Source organism: Gadus morhua, chromosome 16, assembly GCF_902167405.1.
Source record: "Gadus morhua chromosome 16, gadMor3.0, whole genome shotgun sequence".
Lineage (NCBI taxonomy): Eukaryota > Metazoa > Chordata > Actinopteri > Gadiformes > Gadidae > Gadus > Gadus morhua.
Window position 1 is genome coordinate 12,467,191 of NC_044063.1, and position 21,194 is coordinate 12,488,384.

General features: G+C 42.3%; 1 protein-coding gene and 1 long non-coding RNA gene across 2 annotated transcripts; one reads left to right on the forward strand and one right to left on the reverse strand.

Moving 5' to 3' along the window:
* The first annotated feature begins 9,290 nt into the window (after positions 1-9,290).
* On the forward strand, positions 9,291-11,356 carry LOC115561654 (uncharacterized). Its single transcript, XR_003979949.1, has 2 exons — positions 9,291-10,851; positions 11,015-11,356. It is a non-coding gene; the product is annotated as an uncharacterized LOC115561654 (long non-coding RNA).
* Positions 11,357-16,668: 5,312 nt separating this feature from the next.
* On the reverse strand, positions 16,669-21,194 carry LOC115561173 (extracellular calcium-sensing receptor-like). Its single transcript, XM_030381000.1, has 12 exons — positions 20,926-21,194; positions 20,462-20,703; positions 20,281-20,372; positions 19,979-20,158; positions 19,646-19,834; positions 19,303-19,553; positions 19,017-19,245; positions 18,670-18,879; positions 18,472-18,595; positions 18,030-18,223; positions 17,186-17,467; positions 16,669-17,091 (listed from the first exon to the last, which is right to left on the reverse strand). Exons 1-12 carry the CDS (start codon positions 21,192-21,194, stop codon positions 16,669-16,671), a joined length of 2,685 nt encoding a protein of 894 aa, XP_030236860.1.

Consider the following 21,194-nt stretch of genomic DNA (forward strand, 5'->3'; position numbering starts at 1 on the left):
AACACACACACACACACACACATATATATATATATATATATATAAAGTGCAGTTATGTGCAGTCAAGTGCATATAAAGTGCATTCAAGTGCATATAAAGTGCAGTCAAGTGCGGTCAACAATCAGGGGATATTCACCAAAATCCCTTAAGCCAAAGAACAATGTATGAAAATACCCAAAGAAGTTTATATATTTAAAGGATAATGTACAAGCACATTAGAAGTGACAAGATACATTACTTGTGGTATATCAGGCCACTAGAGGCCGTCATAGACAGTGCAATCTTGTCCAACTAACTAACTGATGATCAAGAGTAGGACCAGGACCCGTAGAAGTAACAGTTTTGCATATTTAATAATCAGAGAAAACATTTCAATTCAAAATCCACGTTTAGACCAAAAGGAGTAAGGGTCTTTAGAGAATGAATATAAAAGTTTGTTTTTACATTTGAGTTATAACAGAGTAAAGTATCGAAGGAAAAGTACCGTTGGGTACTGGTAGCGAATGTGAACGGTACCCAACCCTGCTAACCCATGACATAGCTCAATTTACTTTATTGAGGAATGCATAAACTATAGTTGAAGCAGCAATAACAAAAATAAATCGTGCATACCCATGAATAGCCCCAAATATGAATAACCTCAAAACATAGCATTGGAAGATTTCAGGATTAAAATAACAGAAAAATCGACCTCTACATTAACTAGTCAGATCTATAAAGGAAATGAAGGCGCTCAGATTAGCATGGTGATGGTGAGCCTTTGATCCCCAGCTTCCCCAGCCTTTGGTGCTGGTACCATCGTACAGGTAATTCTTAATTTAGCCTTGCCAAACACAAAAGCATCCATTTAAAAAAATGTATCACAGCAGCATACACATTAAGACATAAAGTACACAATAAAGAAGGTACTTTTAAGTCTTACTGTTCTTTAATCTGAACTACTGCAACATGCGAGACCTGGGTAAATTATTTTAGCTGTTTCTTGTTTTCAGATTGGTACTAACTGACCAGAATATGGTTTCCAAAATGTATTCGGTAGGATGTCTTTCCAAGGCAATAAATCACTGCTCCGCTATTTCGATTTTACACAAGGTGTTAATAGTACCAAAGAACATTAGCAGTACAGATAGTTACTAGTAAGAATAATACAATTATACTTGCCATATTCAGGTGCTGGCTGTTTGAAATATATGGACCGATACAGCATTCAGCAAAATAGAAATGCCAAATCCCTCCACTGTAAAAGGTTTTGCAGCCTTCGATGAATGCTGCATCTACGCAGCAGAAAATGTGCATGCAAATAAAAGGCAGTTCTGTATGCAGCGAGAACTGTCAGTAAAATTTCAGGACAATGCAAGAAGAAATTAGGCAATGCATACAAAATGTCAAATGTGTGCATATGAAATGTGCCCTTTTAGTTTTCGGTACTAGTATGTTTTGTCTGGCTAATGCCAGCCATACTGAGACCAACTCAAGTGATTGACTATATTTTTGGTGGCATGGTGGCACATTCCTGCCTCACACCAAGAAAGTTCCTCCCCCTTAATGCTCACCTTAATGCAATCTACCATCCCCTGAAGGATGCAAAAGACCTTCCAGACTGGAGTCATTCTATTCCAGTATGAACCAACCAAGCAACAACAAAAATAACCACCCCCTCACCTTGAGTTGAACAACGGAAGATCTTGTCATCCTTTGATCATCTTCTCATGTCAAAACACATCCAACAGACTTACCTTTAAGTAGTTTTTTTACTGTTTGTTTTTTGTACTATTCATTTCATTATGACTCTCATGTTTATTTAACAAATAAAAAAGCCAACCATATTACAACATTAACTAAATCTAAGAGTCAACATTTAGAGTTGACAATTTATAGATACTGAGCGGTTAAGAGAAAGATTAGTGTGTAAGTGTGTTTGAGAGAAAATAATAAAAATCATATTTATAACCATATTTCCAGAACTCCTATCTTCCTGATTCCTGCAACCATCGTCCTGATTTACAGAGCTATTGACTATACATGCTTCTCTGATCAAAACCCTTTGTCCCTTTCTTCAGTAGCTACTCTCAAAAACCTTGAAGCTACATCACATGAATGTTGCCATACTTTTGGCAGTATGGTTGGAGTTACCAGAGATTCAGGCTGGGATAGGGTGCTGGCTAAAGTTTGGATTTCTTTAAACGTGCCCATCAGCAAAACCAAGAGTTCAAAAGGCAGTTGTGACTAGGTCTTTATCGATACCACTATCGATACTTTTCTATTAATTGGTGGAAATACTATGCGTTTTTAGTGATGAGGAAAATATTTAGGAAATAAATAATTGTATTTTAAATTTAAATTAAAAATCAGTAGTTTTTATTATTACTAAAATGATTAGAGCACTATACAACTGTATTAGTAATACGGAAACATGAGTAGTACAGTATTACTCATGTTTCTCACCAAGAACTCAATTTACCGTTTCTCGTTACATTTGAATGCATCACGATAACGTAACAGTCGTTTTACTGAGCCAACCTCAACACATCATAACGCAGCACATCTGAAACTTTATTTACTTTTTAAAATAACTAGCTTGTACGTTGCCGATACAACACAGATTTCATAATTTGATTATTATTTTTAACTGACGCGACTAGCGAAAATGTCTGTGTGTGCGATTACCGCTAGTACTTTGAGGGGATGATTAAGAGGGGCCCGTCTGGGGTGCGACAGGAGAAGGAGGAGACAGGAGTCTTTTAGCCTCGGAGACAGTCGAAGCTACTGCAATTGGCCTTTATTTTATGCACAATGCTATTGTGCTTGGCCATTGAGGTTGTGTTCCCCCCTTTACAATAAATGCTTTTCACCCTTTGCCCGTTCAGCCATCCTCGCGAGCAAAGTTAACTGCCAGACTTCACTTGTTTTACTTGTAACACCTATTTGCTTACAATTCCATTCAAAAACATTGGTGGACAAGCTGCAGTGATTGGATTGATTTGACTTAAATGCCGTGAGGCAACTCGAGGGACACAATATTACGTTACAGGACCTACCGGCCAAAAAAATGGGGGGGGGGGGGACTCGATAGTGTTATCGATAACAGTAAGACTCTGTAAGGTTGCTGCGTTAGCATTAGCGAATTTGAATCCGAATCGGACGCTCCCCGGAAATTATCATGGCGGCTGCCTTAGTAGGGAGCACCGCTCCGTTCGACAGTGAGACGCAGACGTGGGAAGAATATTGTGAGGTTCTCCACCATTTTTTTTAAGCTAATGAAATCACAGATGCAATTCGGCAGAAAGCTATATTGCTCAGTTCAGTGGGAAGTCAGACATACAACTTTGTGAGGATTCTTGTCAGTCCCGCCAAGCCCGGAGACAAGGCGTTTGCCGAACTGGTTAAGATTTTAAAGGAACAGTTCAACCCCAGACCCAGCGAGATTGTGCAGTGGTTCAAGTTCAATTCCAGACATAGGAAGCTTGAGGAAACAGTAATGGAATACATCGCTGTGCTAAGGAAGTTAGCACTGGATTGCAACTATGGAGACAAGTCGTCGGAGATGCTACGCGACAGACTGGTTTGTAGGATCGGAGATGATTGCATTCAGCGCCGACTGTTGTCAGAGCCGGATTTGACCTTTGAGAAAGCACTGCAGCTGGCACAAGCCATTGAGACACCCACAAGGATGTAAAGGAGATACAGTCTCTGGAGTCTACACCCTCACACATGAGGGCACCTCAAGCAGTGCACAAAATGTCTACAAAGCAGTTCTCCACTAAGCAGCTGCACCAGTATAACGCTTGTTACAGGTTTGGAGGTGAGCAGCACAGGGCTGGGGACTGTAGGTTTATTAAGGAAACCTGTCATAAGTGTGGTAAAATGGGCCACATTCAAAAAGTGTGTAGGTCAGGTGGCTCGGTTAGCGCTTCACAGGCTAGAGGGGGTGGAGTACCAACAGGGAAGTATGTGAAAACTCAGGGAACACATTATGTCAGCCAGGGGGAGGGCGACATGGACGAAGGTGAAGTCATGTTCACACTGCACAAATTAGATGACTAGACATACCAGCAGAGGAGCCATTTATACAGACATTGTCTGTTAATGGGGATAAACAGCAATTTGAAATGGACTCGGGGTGTGGGGTAACAGTAGTGAACCACTCTGTATGCAAAACCTTATGGGGGAAGAAGGTGTAGATGTCGATGTAGAGTGAGATTAAAAACATATACAGGACATAAATTAAATGTTGTGGGAGCAGCAGTGGTTAAAGTACAGCATTAGGGCTGGCCCGAATTATTCGAATATTCGAATACTCGTTCGGAAAATGAGTATTCGAAGCTTAAATCAGTATTCAGAGTTTCGTTTTTTTTTTTCACATACGTGACGTTACCAGAGCGAGGGGGGCAAACTATTAGCGTCAGCGACACCAAGCAGAGAAGCGGGAGAGGTGGAGGAAGAATAGATATCTTGTTTCCCTTTACTTTATAACACAACATTAGCGGGATCTCTGGAGGAAAAGTAATACTTAGCGAAATGCTAACCTTAGCTTAGTTGTGTGTTTACGTTCGCTTTACAGCGCCGCGCAAATCAACTGTGACTGGCTTGCTGCAGAGCGTGAGCATCTTGGGAATACCCGGTCAATATAATGGATATCATATGGACACATAAGACAATCAATATTCGGTATTTGTTATGGATTTATTGTACAAATTCCCTGAAAAGCACGTTCCAGAATGAATTGAAAAGCTCCCGTAAGGGCTGAGATGGCAGAGGACAGCTGATTTGGAACGGAGCAACAGCTGTTCGCTTTCACGGGGAAAAACTAAGGAATTTCAACCTACTTAGGCCTACTAATTAACGTTCAAAAGCTATTAAATCTTCAACAAAATATGCAGATACTGTCAATATTCGAGTATTCGAATATTTGCTCAGAAAAACCAACGAGTATTCGAAGCCTGAAAATGGCATTCGGGCCAGCCCTATACAGCAGTAGAGAACTTACCATTGGTAGTGGTGGCAGGTTCAAGCCCTAGTCTAGTAGGCAGGTACTGGATTAGGAGGTCAGGTTTACAGTGGAGACCAGAACCACAGATCCACCATGTTCGGACAGAGACCCCAAAGATGGCACAGCGGAGACCAGAGCCACAGATACTTCAGGTTAAAGACGAGACTTTGGGGGAGGTACTGGGGGAGTTTGCGGAGGTTTTCAAAGAAGAACTAGGGAAAAATATATGTGGACAAGGAAGCAGCCCCCAGGTTTCTTAAAGCCAGACCCATCCCATACGCCGTGGGAGGGAGAGCTGAGGGTGAACTCGACCGTCTCCTTGCCGGAAAGATAATTTAACCAGTAAAATATGCTGAGTGGGCAGCGCCGGTGGTCCTTGTGTTGAAGCCAGATGACACAGCAAGGCTATGCGGAGACTACGAACTGACAGTGAACCAGATCTCAAAACTGGACCAGTATTCAATCCTCAAAATTGAGGACCTGTTTGCCATTCTTTCAGGTGGACAGAAATTTACAAAGTTAGATCTGAGTCCCGCTTACCACCAGATTCCATTTGATGAGGAAGCAAAAAAGTATGGAACTATAAATACACACAAAGGCTTGTTCACATACAGAGTGCTACCTTTTTGCGTTTCATCATGTCCGGCTATTTTCCAATGTACCATGGACTGCTGCAGGGCATCCCTCGTGTGGCCATCTTCCTGGATGACATCCTGCTGACGGGAAAAGACGAGAAAAGAGCACCTGCAGACTCTGACCATGGTGCTGAAACGGCTACAGGAGGCCAGTCTAAGGCTCAAGAGGACCAAGTGTGTGTTCATGAGTGAGGAAGTGATTTTTTTGGGTCACAAAGTGGATGCAACAGGACTGCACCCAGTGCATGAGAAGGTGGAAGTGATCAAAGAGGCACCCTCACCGTCAAATGTGACAGAGTTAAGGCATATTTGGGACTGTTAAACTATTACAACAAGTTCCTACCAAATCGGTCTACTGTCCTTGCTCCAGTGCACAAACTGCTACAAAAAGACACAAAGTGGCAGTGGGGAGATGCACAACAAGCAGGCTTTGAAAAATCTAAAGAACTCATGCAGTCAGCTCAGGTGCTGGTGCATTACGTTCCAGAGAAGGACATTGTGCTGTCATGTGACGCGTCACCATACGGGATGGTGCCGTACTGTCACACCACATGCCAGATGGAACTGAAATCCCCATAGGTTTTACCTCACGAATATTAAACACAGCAGAGAAAAAATAGTCACAAATGGATAAGGAAGGGCTTGCTGTGATGTTTGGAATACAACGCTTCCACAAGTACATTTATGGACGGAAATTCACTATAGTGACAGACCGAAAGCCCTTGTTGTGACTTTTCAAGGAGATGAAAGCAGTACCACAAATGGACTCGCCCAGGATCCAAAGGTGGGCTAGGAAGATGGCCACACGAGGGCTGCCCTGCAGCAGTCCCTCCATGGTATGTTGGAAAATAACCGGACATGATGAAACGCCAAAAGGTAGCACTCTGTATGTGAACAAGCCTTTGTGTGTATTTATAGTTACATACTTTTTTGCTTCCTCATCCAATGGAATCTAGCCCACTGAGAGCCTACGAATATTAGTGTATAAAGGAGGAAAACATTACAGCTATGCAGACGCTCTCAGCCGCCTTCCTTTGCCAGATACAGCTAAAGTGGAGACGTCGGAAGAGAGGGTTCTCATGCTGGAGAGCTCTGACATCACACTTGTGACAGTTGATCAAGTGAAAGCATGAACAGACAAAGATCCAGTACTATCGAGAGTGCGAGAAATGGTTCACAACGGCTGGTCAGCAAAAGAAAAAGGGGAGGAGTTTGCCCCTTATGAGGTGAGGAAACTTGAACTTAGTATTCAAAATGGCTGTGTGATGTGGGGGTCGAGAGTGGTTGTGCCAAAACCAGGCCAAGGAAGTGCCATGAGACAACTTCATCAATGCCACCCCGGAGTCTCCAGGATGAAAGCATTGGCTAGGATTTACGTATGGTGGCAGAGGCTTGCCAAGAGGTGGAGGATATGGTAAAGGCCTGTACAACATGCCAGGAGAATCGCAACGTCCCGGCACCAGCTCCGTTACGCCCCTGGGATTGGCCTGATAAGCCCTGGAGTCGTATTCACGTGGATTATGCCGGAAAGTTTTTTGTGCTCATAGATGCACATTCAAAATGGATGGACGTATATCCAGTGAACTCTGGCACTTCAGCCACCACAATTGAGTGCCTGCGTACCAGTTTCAGTAACCACAAACTGCCTTAGTTGTTGGTGTCTGATAATGGCACTTGTTTCATCAGCACAGAGTTCAACGTGTTTCTAAGTAAAAATGGAATCCGTCATGTGACCTCTGCACCCTACCATGCCTCCAGTAACGGGTTAGCAGAGAGAGGGGTACCAACATTTAAGAGAACGATGAATTTTTTTCCAGAAGGCACGCTGACAGCTAAAGTAGCCCGAGTGTTATTCAGCTACAGAGTGACCCCTCACACTACAACAGGCCTTTCACCAGCAGAGCTGCTTCTCGGGAGGAAGCTACGTTGCACTTTGGATTCAATCCACCCAGACCTAAACAATAGAGTGCAGAAAATTCAGTGCTGACCCAGAACTTCAGTTTTGGGCCCAAGTGGATTCCAGGAATCATTGAGTCAGTGACGGGACCAGTGTCATATAAGGTGGTGCTGGGTGATGAGAGGATAGTGAGGAGACATGTGGATCAGATTCATGCTCACCACCAGAGACCAGAAAGAGGCAATGCAAAACAACAGACTGTTTCAACTCAGTCCAACAAAAAAGACGAAGCATGGCTGGGTGCTGAGGAGGCTGTGCTCAGTGGTGACCATTTGGAAGAGCCAGCAGCAACAGAAGCTGTAGGAAGTTCAAGAGCTGTGCAAACCAAACTCCGGTGAAGAGACTGGCCAAAAGGGAAACTAAGTTGCCCAGTCATCTTAGAGACTTCCAGTTGAACTAAGAGAAAGAGACTCATTGATAAGTGGGTCTTAATATGGACACCAAATCAAACAAGAAAAGAAACTGATGTGTTTGTATTGTTAGAATGTTCCTTAAAAAGAAAAGAAAAGGGTATATCGTTTTTTGTGTATAATCTGTTTAAGGAGGGAGGGATGTGATAACTGGAAAGAGTAATTAAAACATGTGAATCCGGTGGTCCACTAGGTGGCAAAAACTCTCTGTTGTTACGTTTTAGTTAGCCTATAGTAAAGCGCAGAACAAGTTCAGTCAGTGAGTTAAGTCAGTTAAGTTAAGCTGCACACTGTGTTCGTCAGGAACGAAATAAAGCTCCTTCAATGTGCAATAAGAAGCCTCCCGTGAGTAACTACAGGTAGCAACTGCCGAGCTGTGCCGAGCTCAATCCCTGAGGAAAAGAGAGCCAAAGAAATCGTCCTGGGTCAAGTACACTTACCAGTAGAAAGAGCATTGGGAGTGCAATGGAACGTGGAGGAGGATACATAAAGGTTTCAAGTGAACATAAAAAACCAAACATCCACAAGATAGGGCTGCACAATTGATCAAATATTTAGAACTTCTTACCAAAAAAAAGTAATAAAATTACCTAATTAAAATAGAACTACTAATTTACTAATCCCAGGCACCAACAAAAAGCCTTACTATTCAGATTAACCCTCTCCCAACATGTCAATTCAACCATCCATGAAGCCAACAAACATGAACAGGCCCAAACATGATAATGGAAAATGGTGACTTACAGTTCGCAGTTTCTTCTTCATAGCCCAATTGTGTGACTCACAGAATCCAAGTTTCTTCTTGAGGTTGACCTAAGGAGGGTGCAACAAGCAATATTAGTTTTGGAGCTCACACACACACACACACACACACACACACACACACACACACACACTCTCTCTCTAACACACACACACACACACACCCCTCAGTCTGAGAATTATCATATGTCCTAATTACATAGGCATTATTTGAATACTCTGTAGTAATTTGACATCTGATGTCCAGTATGATAATCAGCGAGACCAACAAAGAAAGACATAAGTTCGTAGATATACTTTGAAAAGTCTTGTAATCAACCTGCATAAGAGAGGAACATTTTCTACATACTAGGGATGTCAACAGTTAACCGGCTAACCGCCGAGAATATTTCTGACCAGTTGCGCATGTTGGCATTTTTCGGGGTTTTCATTTTTACCTCACAGTTGCGTCACATTCGATATTGTTCGACATTCAACATTGGATAGTGCCAAAACTAAGGCTAACCTGGAAGAGGCGAAGGAGCAGTCTACCCTACGCCGCCGTCAGAACGTGTGAAATTTTGAATGGGATTGATTGGGACTGCAGACGAGAGACCAGCAGCGACGCCACGGCGACTGCATGGAAGTTCCGTCCACCGGCAGCGGTGTCACGGCGACGTGCATACGGAAATTCAGACAAAATGGACGTCTACTCATGGACGTCTGAATAAGTTAGTCGCCACAAAGACGCCTGCTGACCTACCTCGCCGTGAGAACGCCTGAACTAGATATGTGGCCACAAAGCGCTTCAGATTTTATGACTTAGTTTAGGATTTACTAGTGTTTTATACAACCAGCACATTTATATCACTTGGTACAGCAATGTATAATGGTGTAGGACAGATAACGTGTTGTTTAAATGTAGGCTATTTTGATGGTGCCTGTTTTGATACTGTTATTCACTCTCAAAGTAGACCTATTATTGTTTTAGTTGAGATAATGAATTGCTTATTTGTTTGGGTAATTTACTGTAATTAAAATGGGTAGGTCTACAGACTTAGCATTAAACACCACTGAAAGTGTTATCTATTACTACAGTATATCTGTAACATTTATATTTAAAATGTATATTAATGTAATTATCTGCAGGTGTATTATTTTAAGGTGTATTTTGGTTATTGGTTATTGGGTTTATTTATTCAGATTCATACAGAAGAAATTGTGTCGATTATTTATTGATTGAGTAGTTAATTTTGATAACAATGCTAAGAATATCTGATGTGGTGTAAAATAAAAGAGATGACAATGGCAGCCAACATAACCAGTGTTAAATCTCCTTTCTTGCCTGTTTTCATATTTCCCTGTACACACAGGAGACGATAGATCTACCAACACAACAATTTATCATCTGTACAATACCAAGAATCAACAGATGTTCACGAGTATATGATTACATTCATGAATACAATTTGAATTAAGCTCACACTCACAAACAAATATTTTCTAAATGAATACTCTGAGCAAGCATGACAATACTGCAAGCCATTACATCATGTCTTGTACTTGCACTAATGCTACTCAATACCTTTGCAAATACTTCGCAGGAGGGAGAAGCCCAGCACAGTGACCTGACTGCAATCGTGTGTTTGAGGCACTTTTCATCCAACTCTACGAGCAGTACTGTGGATCAAGGCAAGATGTTGAGTTTATAAACACTTTACCCAGCCAATAATAACCTAGTATCTGTGCCATTTCCTGTGTAGCCATGTTGTCATCTGATATTATGCTTTGTTATACAAAAAAGGTAATACTTTTAGGCACTGCACAGGGGAACAAGCACAGGAGAACTACTGTCGTGAGCCCAGAGAGGCTCCATCTTCTGTTCTGAGGCCGGTTCCTGAGCTTCCTCTCCCGTCAACCAAACCAGCACTTCAACCACTTGCCCACACCTCCACCTCGTTTTCCTATTGAAGTAGTAATGTCACTAATACAATCTTCTGGAATTTCTTTAAAAGATTGCGGCAACGGCAAGGTTTGGGGTGCTTGGGGGTGCTGCAGGAGGAAGCACTGAAAGGATCGCAGAAAGGATTTTGCAGGCACCAACAAAGCTCCCCTGCGGTAAAATATTTGAAACATTGTAAATTCATTTGATTGAAAGTGTTGTTTAGAATTTTTAGGTTGATATATTATTCTGTAATGATTATTTCCGGCTAGGTGAAGTGTACAAAAACATTTGCCTTGAGTCATTGTATTGACTTAAGTCCTATCTTTTACATTGCAGGTGGAGATGCTGCATTGGTGTTGGAGGACACAGAGAACAGAGTGACGCTGAACCAGCTCCTCATGTTTGTCACAGGGGCGGACAGAGTTCCTCCCCTACGATTCCCAGGAGAGCCAACATTAAACTTTTTGCACACTGGCACTGTCTTCCCGGAAGCAAACACGTGTGCACTAATTCTGAAGTTGCCTCTTCACACCACCTATGAATCATTAAGTGATTCCATGATTTCAGGAATCATCCAGTCCCCCTGTTTTGGGTATGCTTAATGTAACACTTTTTTTTTGCATCTTCTTGCTTATGTTTTGCATCTTCTTTAAATAAAGAATGTTCCAGTGCCACGTTTTTATGCTTTGCCAGACTCTTATTGGATGACTACAATCAAAGCTTTTGTTTGGCCGTCTGCCAAAATAATACATGTTGGCTTACAACTAGTGTCTCTACAATCAAGCCTTTTATCCGCCCAATAATGTTTTTCTTCTTTCTTGCCTTCTCAAATTCAACATTTGTATGGTTAATTATCTGCTGTCAAAGCACGGATTCTGTTGAATGATGGTTGCTTAAAATTTACTTTGAAACACAGATAAATGCGGTTGTTAATTCACTAATGTTTTCTGTTTCATCAAAGAAATTCCATTGTGATCATTTACATTGTTACATTGATTTATATATAGAGCCCGACCGATATATCGGCAGGCCGATATTATCGGCCGATATTAGGCATTTTTCAAACTATTCGGCATCGGCATTTATAATGGCCGATAAATGGATATAAAAAAATTAAAAAGTTTGTCCACCAGAGGGCGCTCTAACGCCCCAAACCCGCTGATTTAGGCAGAGTGAATGACGGAGATCGACGGAGATCATCGGTGTTGTTCATGTGTGCAAGTGTGTTCATGGTAAGTTGGCAACTGTCATGAGACATACATTGCTTGAATAACAATTAAAAGAACATCCCCATCAATTCTCTAAAGTCGATAAGCATGACTTAATTCATGACTACCATGTCCAGTTTTGCTGTTTTACGTGTTAGCTGAGAGTGAAAAGGATTTAAAGGATAACTACAAATAACCAATGTTAGGGAAATCTGTTTGTTTGTGGCGCGTTTCTGGATTTTTTTTTAATATATATATATCGGCCGATATAACGGCATATCGGAATTTTAAATCACAAAATATTCATATCGGCCTTAAAAATCCTATATCGGTCGGGCTCTAATATTAACTACAACTTTTGAAAAAGAAAGTGAATAATATAGCCTAGATAGAAAACAGAAAATGTCATAGGCCTGCCCTATGAAGTGACATCATGCCCATACAATCATCAAAACATTTTTGAGATCTGTTTTAAAACAGTTTTCGTCTTTTTGACACATAAAAACTAACGTTTTTTATAAAATTGCATCAACTTATTCATCAACAAGTAATTGGATATATTAATACCAGAAAAAAAAAAAAAATAAAAAAAATAAAAAGATTATATATTGTGGCAACCCCACGCCATTGGCCAGGGGCCAGCCGCTTCAGCAAGCTCCCCGTGGACGGGTGGTGGAAGGAAGGTACCTCAGCTGCACGAGAGGGAACCTCAAGCGGGCCCAGGCAATCAAGAACATCGGGAGCACCTGGGGGACGGGAACGAGAGAGGAGCTTTAAGGGCTGGGGACGGGGCAGACCGGGAGGAGGGCTGACCGGGAAGAGACGTGTAGTTGACCCGAAGTTACTTAACAGAACGTTTTCCCAACCAGGAGTAAGCCGGAGGCGTCGGATGCTGTTTCCCAGCAGACCCCGAGGAAGGGCTGGACCAGGAGGTCCCGCACCCTTATTCCCGATTACGGAAGAACCTTAGTTTATGTATGATTTCCCTTTTGTGACTGGACTTATAATAACACCTGTTGCACCGCAACCCTGCTTTAGTCATTAAAGGTTGGGTAGGTGATTTGCGAAACGCCAGCAGATTTTGAAAATACACAACTCAAATGGTCCTACCCCCTCTCCTTCAACGCTGACTCTGACTCCACCCATTCCAAGTACCTGGACGCGCAATCATGCACGAGCGCGAACAGAGATGCGCGAGAGCGAGCCAGGCTAGCGTAGGTTTTCGTTTAACAACATGGCACTACATTCAGCTGTAAGTTGCACCCAGTACCGCGGGAAGTAGGAGTGCTGGGGGTGCTGCAACACCCCTGTCCGAGGCCCTGTCTTATCACAGAAAACGATCATTTCTAAAAAAACTCCGGCCAAAGTGGAGATTTCTGAAAACGCCGGTTATGTGTTGTCGTGTCAACGAGGAGAAACGGGATTTTAGGTTCTGAAGCGTCACATTATGCACCAGGAAATGCTTAACGTCATGTGAGCGCCCGCTGTACCGTATTGGTCCGAATATAAACACAAACCCCATTGTAAGACGACCTATATTTGGAAAAAAGATTTGAAGACCAGATCCGTTTTTTATGAATAAATAAATTGTATTCATTGAAATAATATACGAAAATAAAAAGGCATCGAATAAAACACTGCATTGCCACTAAACAGTAGTGCAAATAGGCCGTAGCCTACTGATGTGTACACCAAAGACTATTCCTGACACTCCTCTGCCCCGCTGTGTTCGCTCTGGCTGTGGTCGCTCCGAACTGTTTCGGCCCGTGGCAAAGCGAGTCATCCTCGCTGCTGTCCAAGGCATTTTGAGACGCAGCATTTATTTAATGCTCATATGACCTAGTGCTGAAAAAAGGTTATATGAAAAAGTGTGAGGGTAGCGGTGGTGCGCTAAACTTGTTCTGTGAGCAGCTGGATGTGAACGATCGATTTTCAACTGTGCGCGCATGCATGCACTGGTGTAATTGAGCTGCGCTGCTATAGGCCTACATCTTTTTTTATCAATGTAACGAGTTGCGAGTCTAGTGCAGGCTAAGTTTTTTTTTTCCCAGCACCCCCTGCTGAGAATACGTTCTCGCTGCTATGGTTGGACCAGATGTTATAAACATTAAACGGTCACATAAATCATTACTATTTTTAGAAAATGTATGTTTGTTTCATATAATTGTATTGGAAGTCCTGGTTTTCACTAGGGTTGCCGCGGTGTGGACATTTTCACACCGAGTAATACACTCGTCTCCACACCGGTATTACCGAGTATAAACGGTATAAACTTTGAAACTAGGTCAACCGCCACACAAGCATCGGTTTTTTAGGATTATTCTTGATTTCAGTTTTTCTCTTTCAGCGTTTTTATTATCAATTACTCTCTGAAAAAGAGTTTTCCTTCTCTTTGCTGGTGGTGGTGGTGGGGATGGTGGCGTCTTGTCTGCCATGGAAATTGTCTTCTACTGCTAGGTCCAAATGTGGATTAACTAGTTCCAGTAGCTACCGCAGGATAACAACAAACAGGAGCTTGCTCTGGGTCACGAGCTCTGGGTCACGAGTACTGCACGAAGGGGTCGCGCGCGGGGCGCGGGGGAGGGGGAGTGCAGTACGACCGTTTGATTGACGTACTTACTGTCCAATGCAACTCGGTGGCAATGGAAATGATTGGCTGGAGTTTTTCGAGCCCTGCCCGTTCCACAGATGATTGACTTGTTTAATTTTCATGTCAGTACTTCTAACTCAGTGGCTGTAAGCGGGTTATGATAAGGATTTCAAGTAATTTTGCAAAAATGGCCAAAAAAGCAAATCACCTATCCAACCTTTAATTCCCGAATCCCCGCCGCCGACGAAAGGGGTTGCCACCATGACCCAAAATAAATAAATAAATAATGGCGACCGCGTGCGTATCCTCTCTGTTATCCTTCTCTTGGTAATCCTGGCACTATCCACTCGCAATATGAATCGGCCTTAAGGCTCCTCTCACCTGTGTCCGCTGTTGGATTGAGGTATTCTCTGCCCCCCCTCTGACATTCACCGCATGTACCTCCTGCTGCTACAGTGGTTAGCTTGTTCGAAGCAGCCAGGTCCAACTTACTCTGGATGCTGAACTTATTTTACATGCTCAGATGTTTTATAATATATGATATATATATATATATATATTAAATTACAACTAAAGCGTCGCCTTTTACAATTCAACTGTGGTATTCTTCATAACATATAAATATAATTCTAATTTGTTCAGGTTCCTAGGATACATGTCTTTCTCCAGACGTGTTCGGCGGCAAAATAATTATGGCAGGGTCCGAGCGGCGCGAAAACTACTATCGCCCGGCCAGTAGAAATGCGCCGCGAGGCGTGCTCGCGCCTCGCGGCGCTTTCCGTTCCACCCACAAAATAAAATGTTACCATCTGTATCTCTGTCATCTAATAAAATGCCTAAACATTGCCATTAGTTCACTTTATGTTTAGTTGGTTATCGGGGTGAACTCAATAAGTAGAATGTATAGAGAGAGGCTTATTCCTACATTTTCATAAGACTAGATGTTGAGTAAACGATGAGGTCTGAAATCGTATATCAAACAAAATAAATAATTATTGTAAGTGAAGGAAATGGTATCCCAATATAGGCTCAAATTATGCAAAGTAGAAAATTGGCTAATATTCTATTTTATTGACGATAAAGTGGTTACTTTTTTGTTTACATAAAGATGCCAGCAGAGACCGCCAGAACTGCATGCTAAATGACAACGCAGTAGGAAGCAGTGATCGACAGAAACGTACATAACGATTGAAGCAAACTATGTATATTGCAAGTCTTTAAAGGCTTTTCGATGAACAGCAATGTGGCTGTAAACTGTACTGTTTGACAACATGTGCGATGTGCAATCACTATATTCTTTGCACATTTCACATATTATTTTTTTACATCATTTTGTTGACGATACTCCACCACTTCAAGAGGATTACAAGCCGTTCCCCACTCCCACACACCACCTGAGTGTCTTAACTAGGGATCTGACATCTGGACACAAGTTGAGGTTGAGAAACCAGTTTATTGTAGAGTTTGAAATGTTTAAAGGTTTGGCCGGCCGAGCAGGTGTTCCATAATGATATTCTCTCTCTCTCTCTCTCTCTCTCTCTCTCTCTCTCTCTCTCTCTCTCTCTCTCTCTCTCTCTCTCTCTCTCTCTCTCTCTCTCTCTCTCTCTCTCTCTCTCTCTCCCCCCCCCCCCCCCCCCCCCCCCCCCCCTGGATAGCCTTACATGGACTCTAGAAGGCTGTTCTACACTCTCCTTAGCCGTATAGTACCATGATCACATCGGTGGTTAAGCACACATTTTCAATTTCAAATGATGGGCTGACTTAAATTAATGTTTTATCTAATTCATAATTTTTTATTGTAATTGAATATTTGCAACATATTCCTGCTTTTCGGTTTTTCTCTATGAACTGTCAATTATAATATTTTACAAAGATAACAAAGACATAGGGTACATTTTTCAGAAGCTTTAATCACATTGCCTTTAAATATAAATTAACATTTTGCATCAAAAAAGTAATGTTACACTAGACGTGAGCACACTATTTTGGTCACAAGCTTTTTTTTTAACAGCAATAATTTATGAAACTAATGTGAGTAAGGATTTGTTTATTTTATGTATTTAAACAGTAAAGATGGATTTAAGCAACAAAGATGGGTCCATTTTACAAAGCGATAAACAGCACATGAATTAAAGATGATATTTGTAAAATATTTTGGTCTTTGCTCTTTGGAAAGTCTAATCTATATTTTTCTATCTGCCCATCAGGTGTTTCTTGGTATTTCTCTCAGGTTTTAAGAGGATGATGAAGCACTTTGGAGCAAAGATGCACAGCAGCAGGCCATAACTAGAAGCCAGGATGGCAAAGATCTCCACAGCCACTGAGTACTTCCCTGGAGAGCTGATGTAGGCTGGAACAAAGGCCACCCAGACAGCACAGAAGATCAGCATGCTGAAGGTGATGAACTTGGCCTCATTGAAGTTATCAGGTAGTTTCCTAGCCAGGAAAGCAAGGAGGAGACAGAGGCAGGCTAGGAAGCCTATGTAGCCTAAGACAACTGCAAAGCCCACCACTGAACTCATGGCACACTCTAGGTTAACCTTTGACCCCTGGAAACCAAGGTCACGATAAGGCACAGGAGGGCTGAGGGACAGCCATATGGTACAGATGATCACCTAATAAAAATACAAACATCAAACTAGTTAAAAACATTACAATATATGTACTTGTACTTATATTATTTTATATTAAGCCTTTCATACTGCTCACCTGTATACAGGTGTAGAAGCAGACGCTACCCCTCTGCTGGCCTGTGCCAAACCACTTCATCAGGCCTCCAGCTCCTGGCCGAGCTGAGCGGAAAGCGGCCAGGACCACTATGGTCTTCACCTGAAGGCAGGAGACGCAGAGGACAAAGCTGATCCCGAAAGCTGCCTGCTGTAAGCGGCAGGACCACACGGAGGGACGACCAATGAACACCAGCGCACACAGGAAGCAGAGCTTGAGTGACAGGAGGAGCAGGAAGCTCAGCTCTGAGTTATTTGCACGCACCTGGAGGTGGATTATGAGAGAAAACAAGATTAACATGAATTAAAACAATTTGTGATGTTTGTCTCAATAATAAAACATTCTTGCTTATGGGATACGTTCTAATTAGTTCACTTGTTTCCTCATTCCCTTTTATGGAAATTAGTGTTTGGGGTATTCAGTGGAAAAAGTTTGCCTTATATGTAAAGCTCATTCCAGTAGTGAGTAAGCTTATTTATTATTCCAGTAGCTTATTTGATGGTGCATTATTGGTATTAGGTAGTGCACCACATGGAGGACACAATGGGTGTGTCCACTGATATCACAAATACTACAAAATAGTGACACCCTAAATAATCCTCAAAATGGGTCAAAATAAGACCAATTCAAACAGGGCCCATGTGTGTGACTTGTGCAAACCATACACCTTTACATCTGCCACCTAGTGGAAATGCATGTAAATATATATAAACATAAAACCCTACACTCAAAATGAATGTGAGGACCTGCACCTGGTGATGATTTGAGGAACCTACGGGGATAATGAGTAACATACAATACCGGTTGTGTTACACAAGGCTCTCACCACAGGAGTGTGTCGATAGTGGAGGAAGACGATAAACACAGCTGCCGTCACCACAGCACCAGACACAGCTGCTGTTGTCAGGACGATACCCATGGTCTCATTAAAAGACAGGAAGTCCACTTTGCGAGGAATACAGGCCGTGTGCCCCAGGTTGGACCAGAACTCAATAGGACATCGCCTGCACTGATGAGAACCTGAGATGACATTGATCAAATTTAAGAGAAAAACATTGCATACATTTTTTGATTTGATATGTGACATATTTGACATATTGTAAATAAATACCGGTACAGTGAATATATATATGTATATATAGTTTGTTATATATATATGCATAGATTTTCATTGACGACACTGCACATACATTACATTACAAGATAGCTGAGTTAAAGCCCATTGGCCTATGCCAACAATGAATCTAAAAAATATAAACCCGCCTTACCAGTCTCATTGTTGACCTCTCCATCAGTGCAGGGGATACAGTCAAAGCAGCAGACAGGCTCTCCTTTCCTATTGGCTCTTCGGGTTCCTGGGGGGCAGCTCTTACTGCATACAGAAATAGGCACCTAAGCCGTGAAATAAACAAATTAATGGTATTCAGTGGAAAATGTACTTGACATATTTTTCTTATTTTTACTACCTGAGTGGAACCTGTACTCCACTGAATGGCTGATTCGTTGAGATGGAGATCAGATCCAACCAAGCGACCAATTGTAAACATTCCCAGTGACCCAGCAGGGGTGCTCTTCCAGTTGACCAGGTCATAAACAGCTGGAATGTCGGCTCCTTCAAAGAAAAACTTCTCCCCGTGTGGAGTAGTGAAATTCACCTTGTTCAGGTGTTCCAATAACTGAAAGGCACATGTTTTAAATATATAAATTACTGGGAAATGTATTTCAACATTATTAACACGTCAAAATAAGCATCACAAAGGGAAATAATATTTAACAGCTTTGTGTCATTTAAAGTCAATTATTTGTCCTATACCTCTTTTGGTGTAATGTTATAAGGTGAGCTACAGGTGGAGCTGTTGTCTGTTGGATCACTGCCTTCATCTGGGCACGACAGAAGGCTGTGCAGGCCGTGGGCCGCAACATACACAGCAAGGTAGGCATTATATGCGGCTCTTAGGTGGGAAGTGTCAGTAAAACGTTTCTTTACGCCTTCTAGGGTCTCTCTGCCACTGCACAGCGGTATGGAAGCTGCCAGTGGAGACCTGTTAGCATGAGACGCAGTCGAGATATTTGTTTTGGTTGAACTGTCAGACATGGACAGAGCTGTAACTTTCGATTGTGTCATTGAAAGGCTACAGCCAAACTCCTTTTCCCAGAATTCCCTTAAAAAGAAATCACTCGGACGATCAGAAGGATGCAACCTTCTCAGAAATTTTTCAAATCCTGGTATATCTGCACTGCGAATAGCCACCCCTAACACACCACTTGCAACTTTAGAGAGGGCAACATTGTGTAAAAGATCAGTGGCGGTGCTCCAAGCCTCGCTGGCTAGGAACTGTCTGTCAGTCACCTACGGTGAGGACAGAAACGTTATTAAACATCCAAAACAATGGAAAACAGTTTTTCCCAAAAAAATATGTGCATTTAATAATAGTGTCTTACATTTATCTTTGCAAGTTGTAGAAACAACTCTGCCACGTCTGTGTACCATGTAAAGATCAGTATCACTCTTGCAGTGGAATGCTGGATAGTGTTTGCAACACGTATTGCATCTTCCTCTATAGTCTCCCTGCTAAGGATTTCGGAAAATGCCACACACACCCCTGACTCCTGAATTTCCTCCTCAAATACCTAGAAACAGTGGCAAAATTAGTTTAAAAGGGAGAAAATAATTTGAATACAATAGGACAATGGATGAACATATGTGATGGTGATGAGAAGAAGAAGTGTTTAAAAAAAAATATATATATATCATATAAAACTTTACCAAGTTACCTGGATGGCCAGACGGCCATAGTCATTATCTGAAAGCACAGCTCCAATCCAAGTCCAATTAAAGCGTATGGCAAGGCGGGCCATGACCTTAGCCTGGTTGATGTCACTGGGAATGGTCCGGAAGAAGTTAGGATACTGTTGTCTGTCACTAAGGCAGGGACAACTAGCAAGGTAGCTGATCTAAAAAGAGAAATGCAAATAAATATAATTTAATATAGACTTAAGTGTAGCAATATGTTTTTGCCAAACATCACACGTTCCTGCATTTATGTAATAAGGAGGCTATCGATGGTGGTTCTCACCATAGGTATGAACAGAGGACCTAGGGTCCGAGACAGAATCATGGCTGATCGGGATGCATCTCCATCAATGATCACAGGGACAGATTGGGCCTCTGATGGAAGCATTATAGGCAAAGTGAGGAAAAGCTTATGTGGCAATCAATGCATTAAGCAACGGGCACAAAACATTCATATTGTATACCTGTCCTTTGCCAAGTTTGGTTCAACCACACATGAGATGATCGCAGAACAGGCATTGTGTTACAGGTCGAGCGGTCTCCCCCGACCAGTGAGAAAGCTCCTAGGAGGGCCCAGGGGTGTCGCCCACAGCTGTCAAGGATACGGTGGCTGAGTCTAACGCCTGGCAGAAGGGAGGGGTTGCTGTTGATTTCCTCCAGCGCAAACTCCATGGCGTACATAGACATCAATGGCTCTATTTGCAAACTGACGTTGCGTGGGAAAAGAATAATTTAATGTGAATATAACTCATCACTCATCATCATCAGGGGGCTTGAAAACAAAGTTTCTCGATCCCACAGCAACAGATGTAATCGTTTGTGGTATGAATACACAGAGACAAAGAAAAGTCCTAATGGTAAATTCAGTATTTGTAATCAATTTGCCAAACTGATTGCACACTAATGCATACAAATAATCAGATTTTACCCAGTGCATGGATTGAAGTGTGGAGGCTTAACAAAATCAATGTCTAAATCCGGCGGTTGGTAATGGAGGGTGAAGAGCCCACCGAGGACAATGTCTCCATCCTGCCCCAGGTTGCTCTCTTCCATCGGTGAGCCCGTGCGAGAGCACATGGAGGTCTGCACCCCCTCCAGACCCACCCTGAGCCCCACATCCCTGCTCACCATCACAACAAGCAGCAGGGAGGGAGACCTGGAGGACCACGCAGTCAAGAGCAGAGACGCCCAAGACAT

What these genes read in the sequence shown, in the direction of transcription:
- LOC115561173 (XM_030381000.1), bottom strand. Translation starts at nt 21,194, where the DNA reads ATGTCTTGGGCGTCTCTGCTCTTGACTGCGTGGTCCTCCAGGTCTCCC. An exon ending in GTCCTCTGTTCATACCTATG is followed by an intron (nt 20,159 to 20,280) that starts GTGAGAACCACC and finishes TTCTCTTTTTAG; the next exon opens with ATCAGCTACCTTGCTAGTTG. An exon ending in GCTTCTACACCTGTATACAG is followed by an intron (nt 17,092 to 17,185) that starts GTGAGCAGTATG and finishes TATTTTTATTAG; the next exon opens with GTGATCATCTGTACCATATG.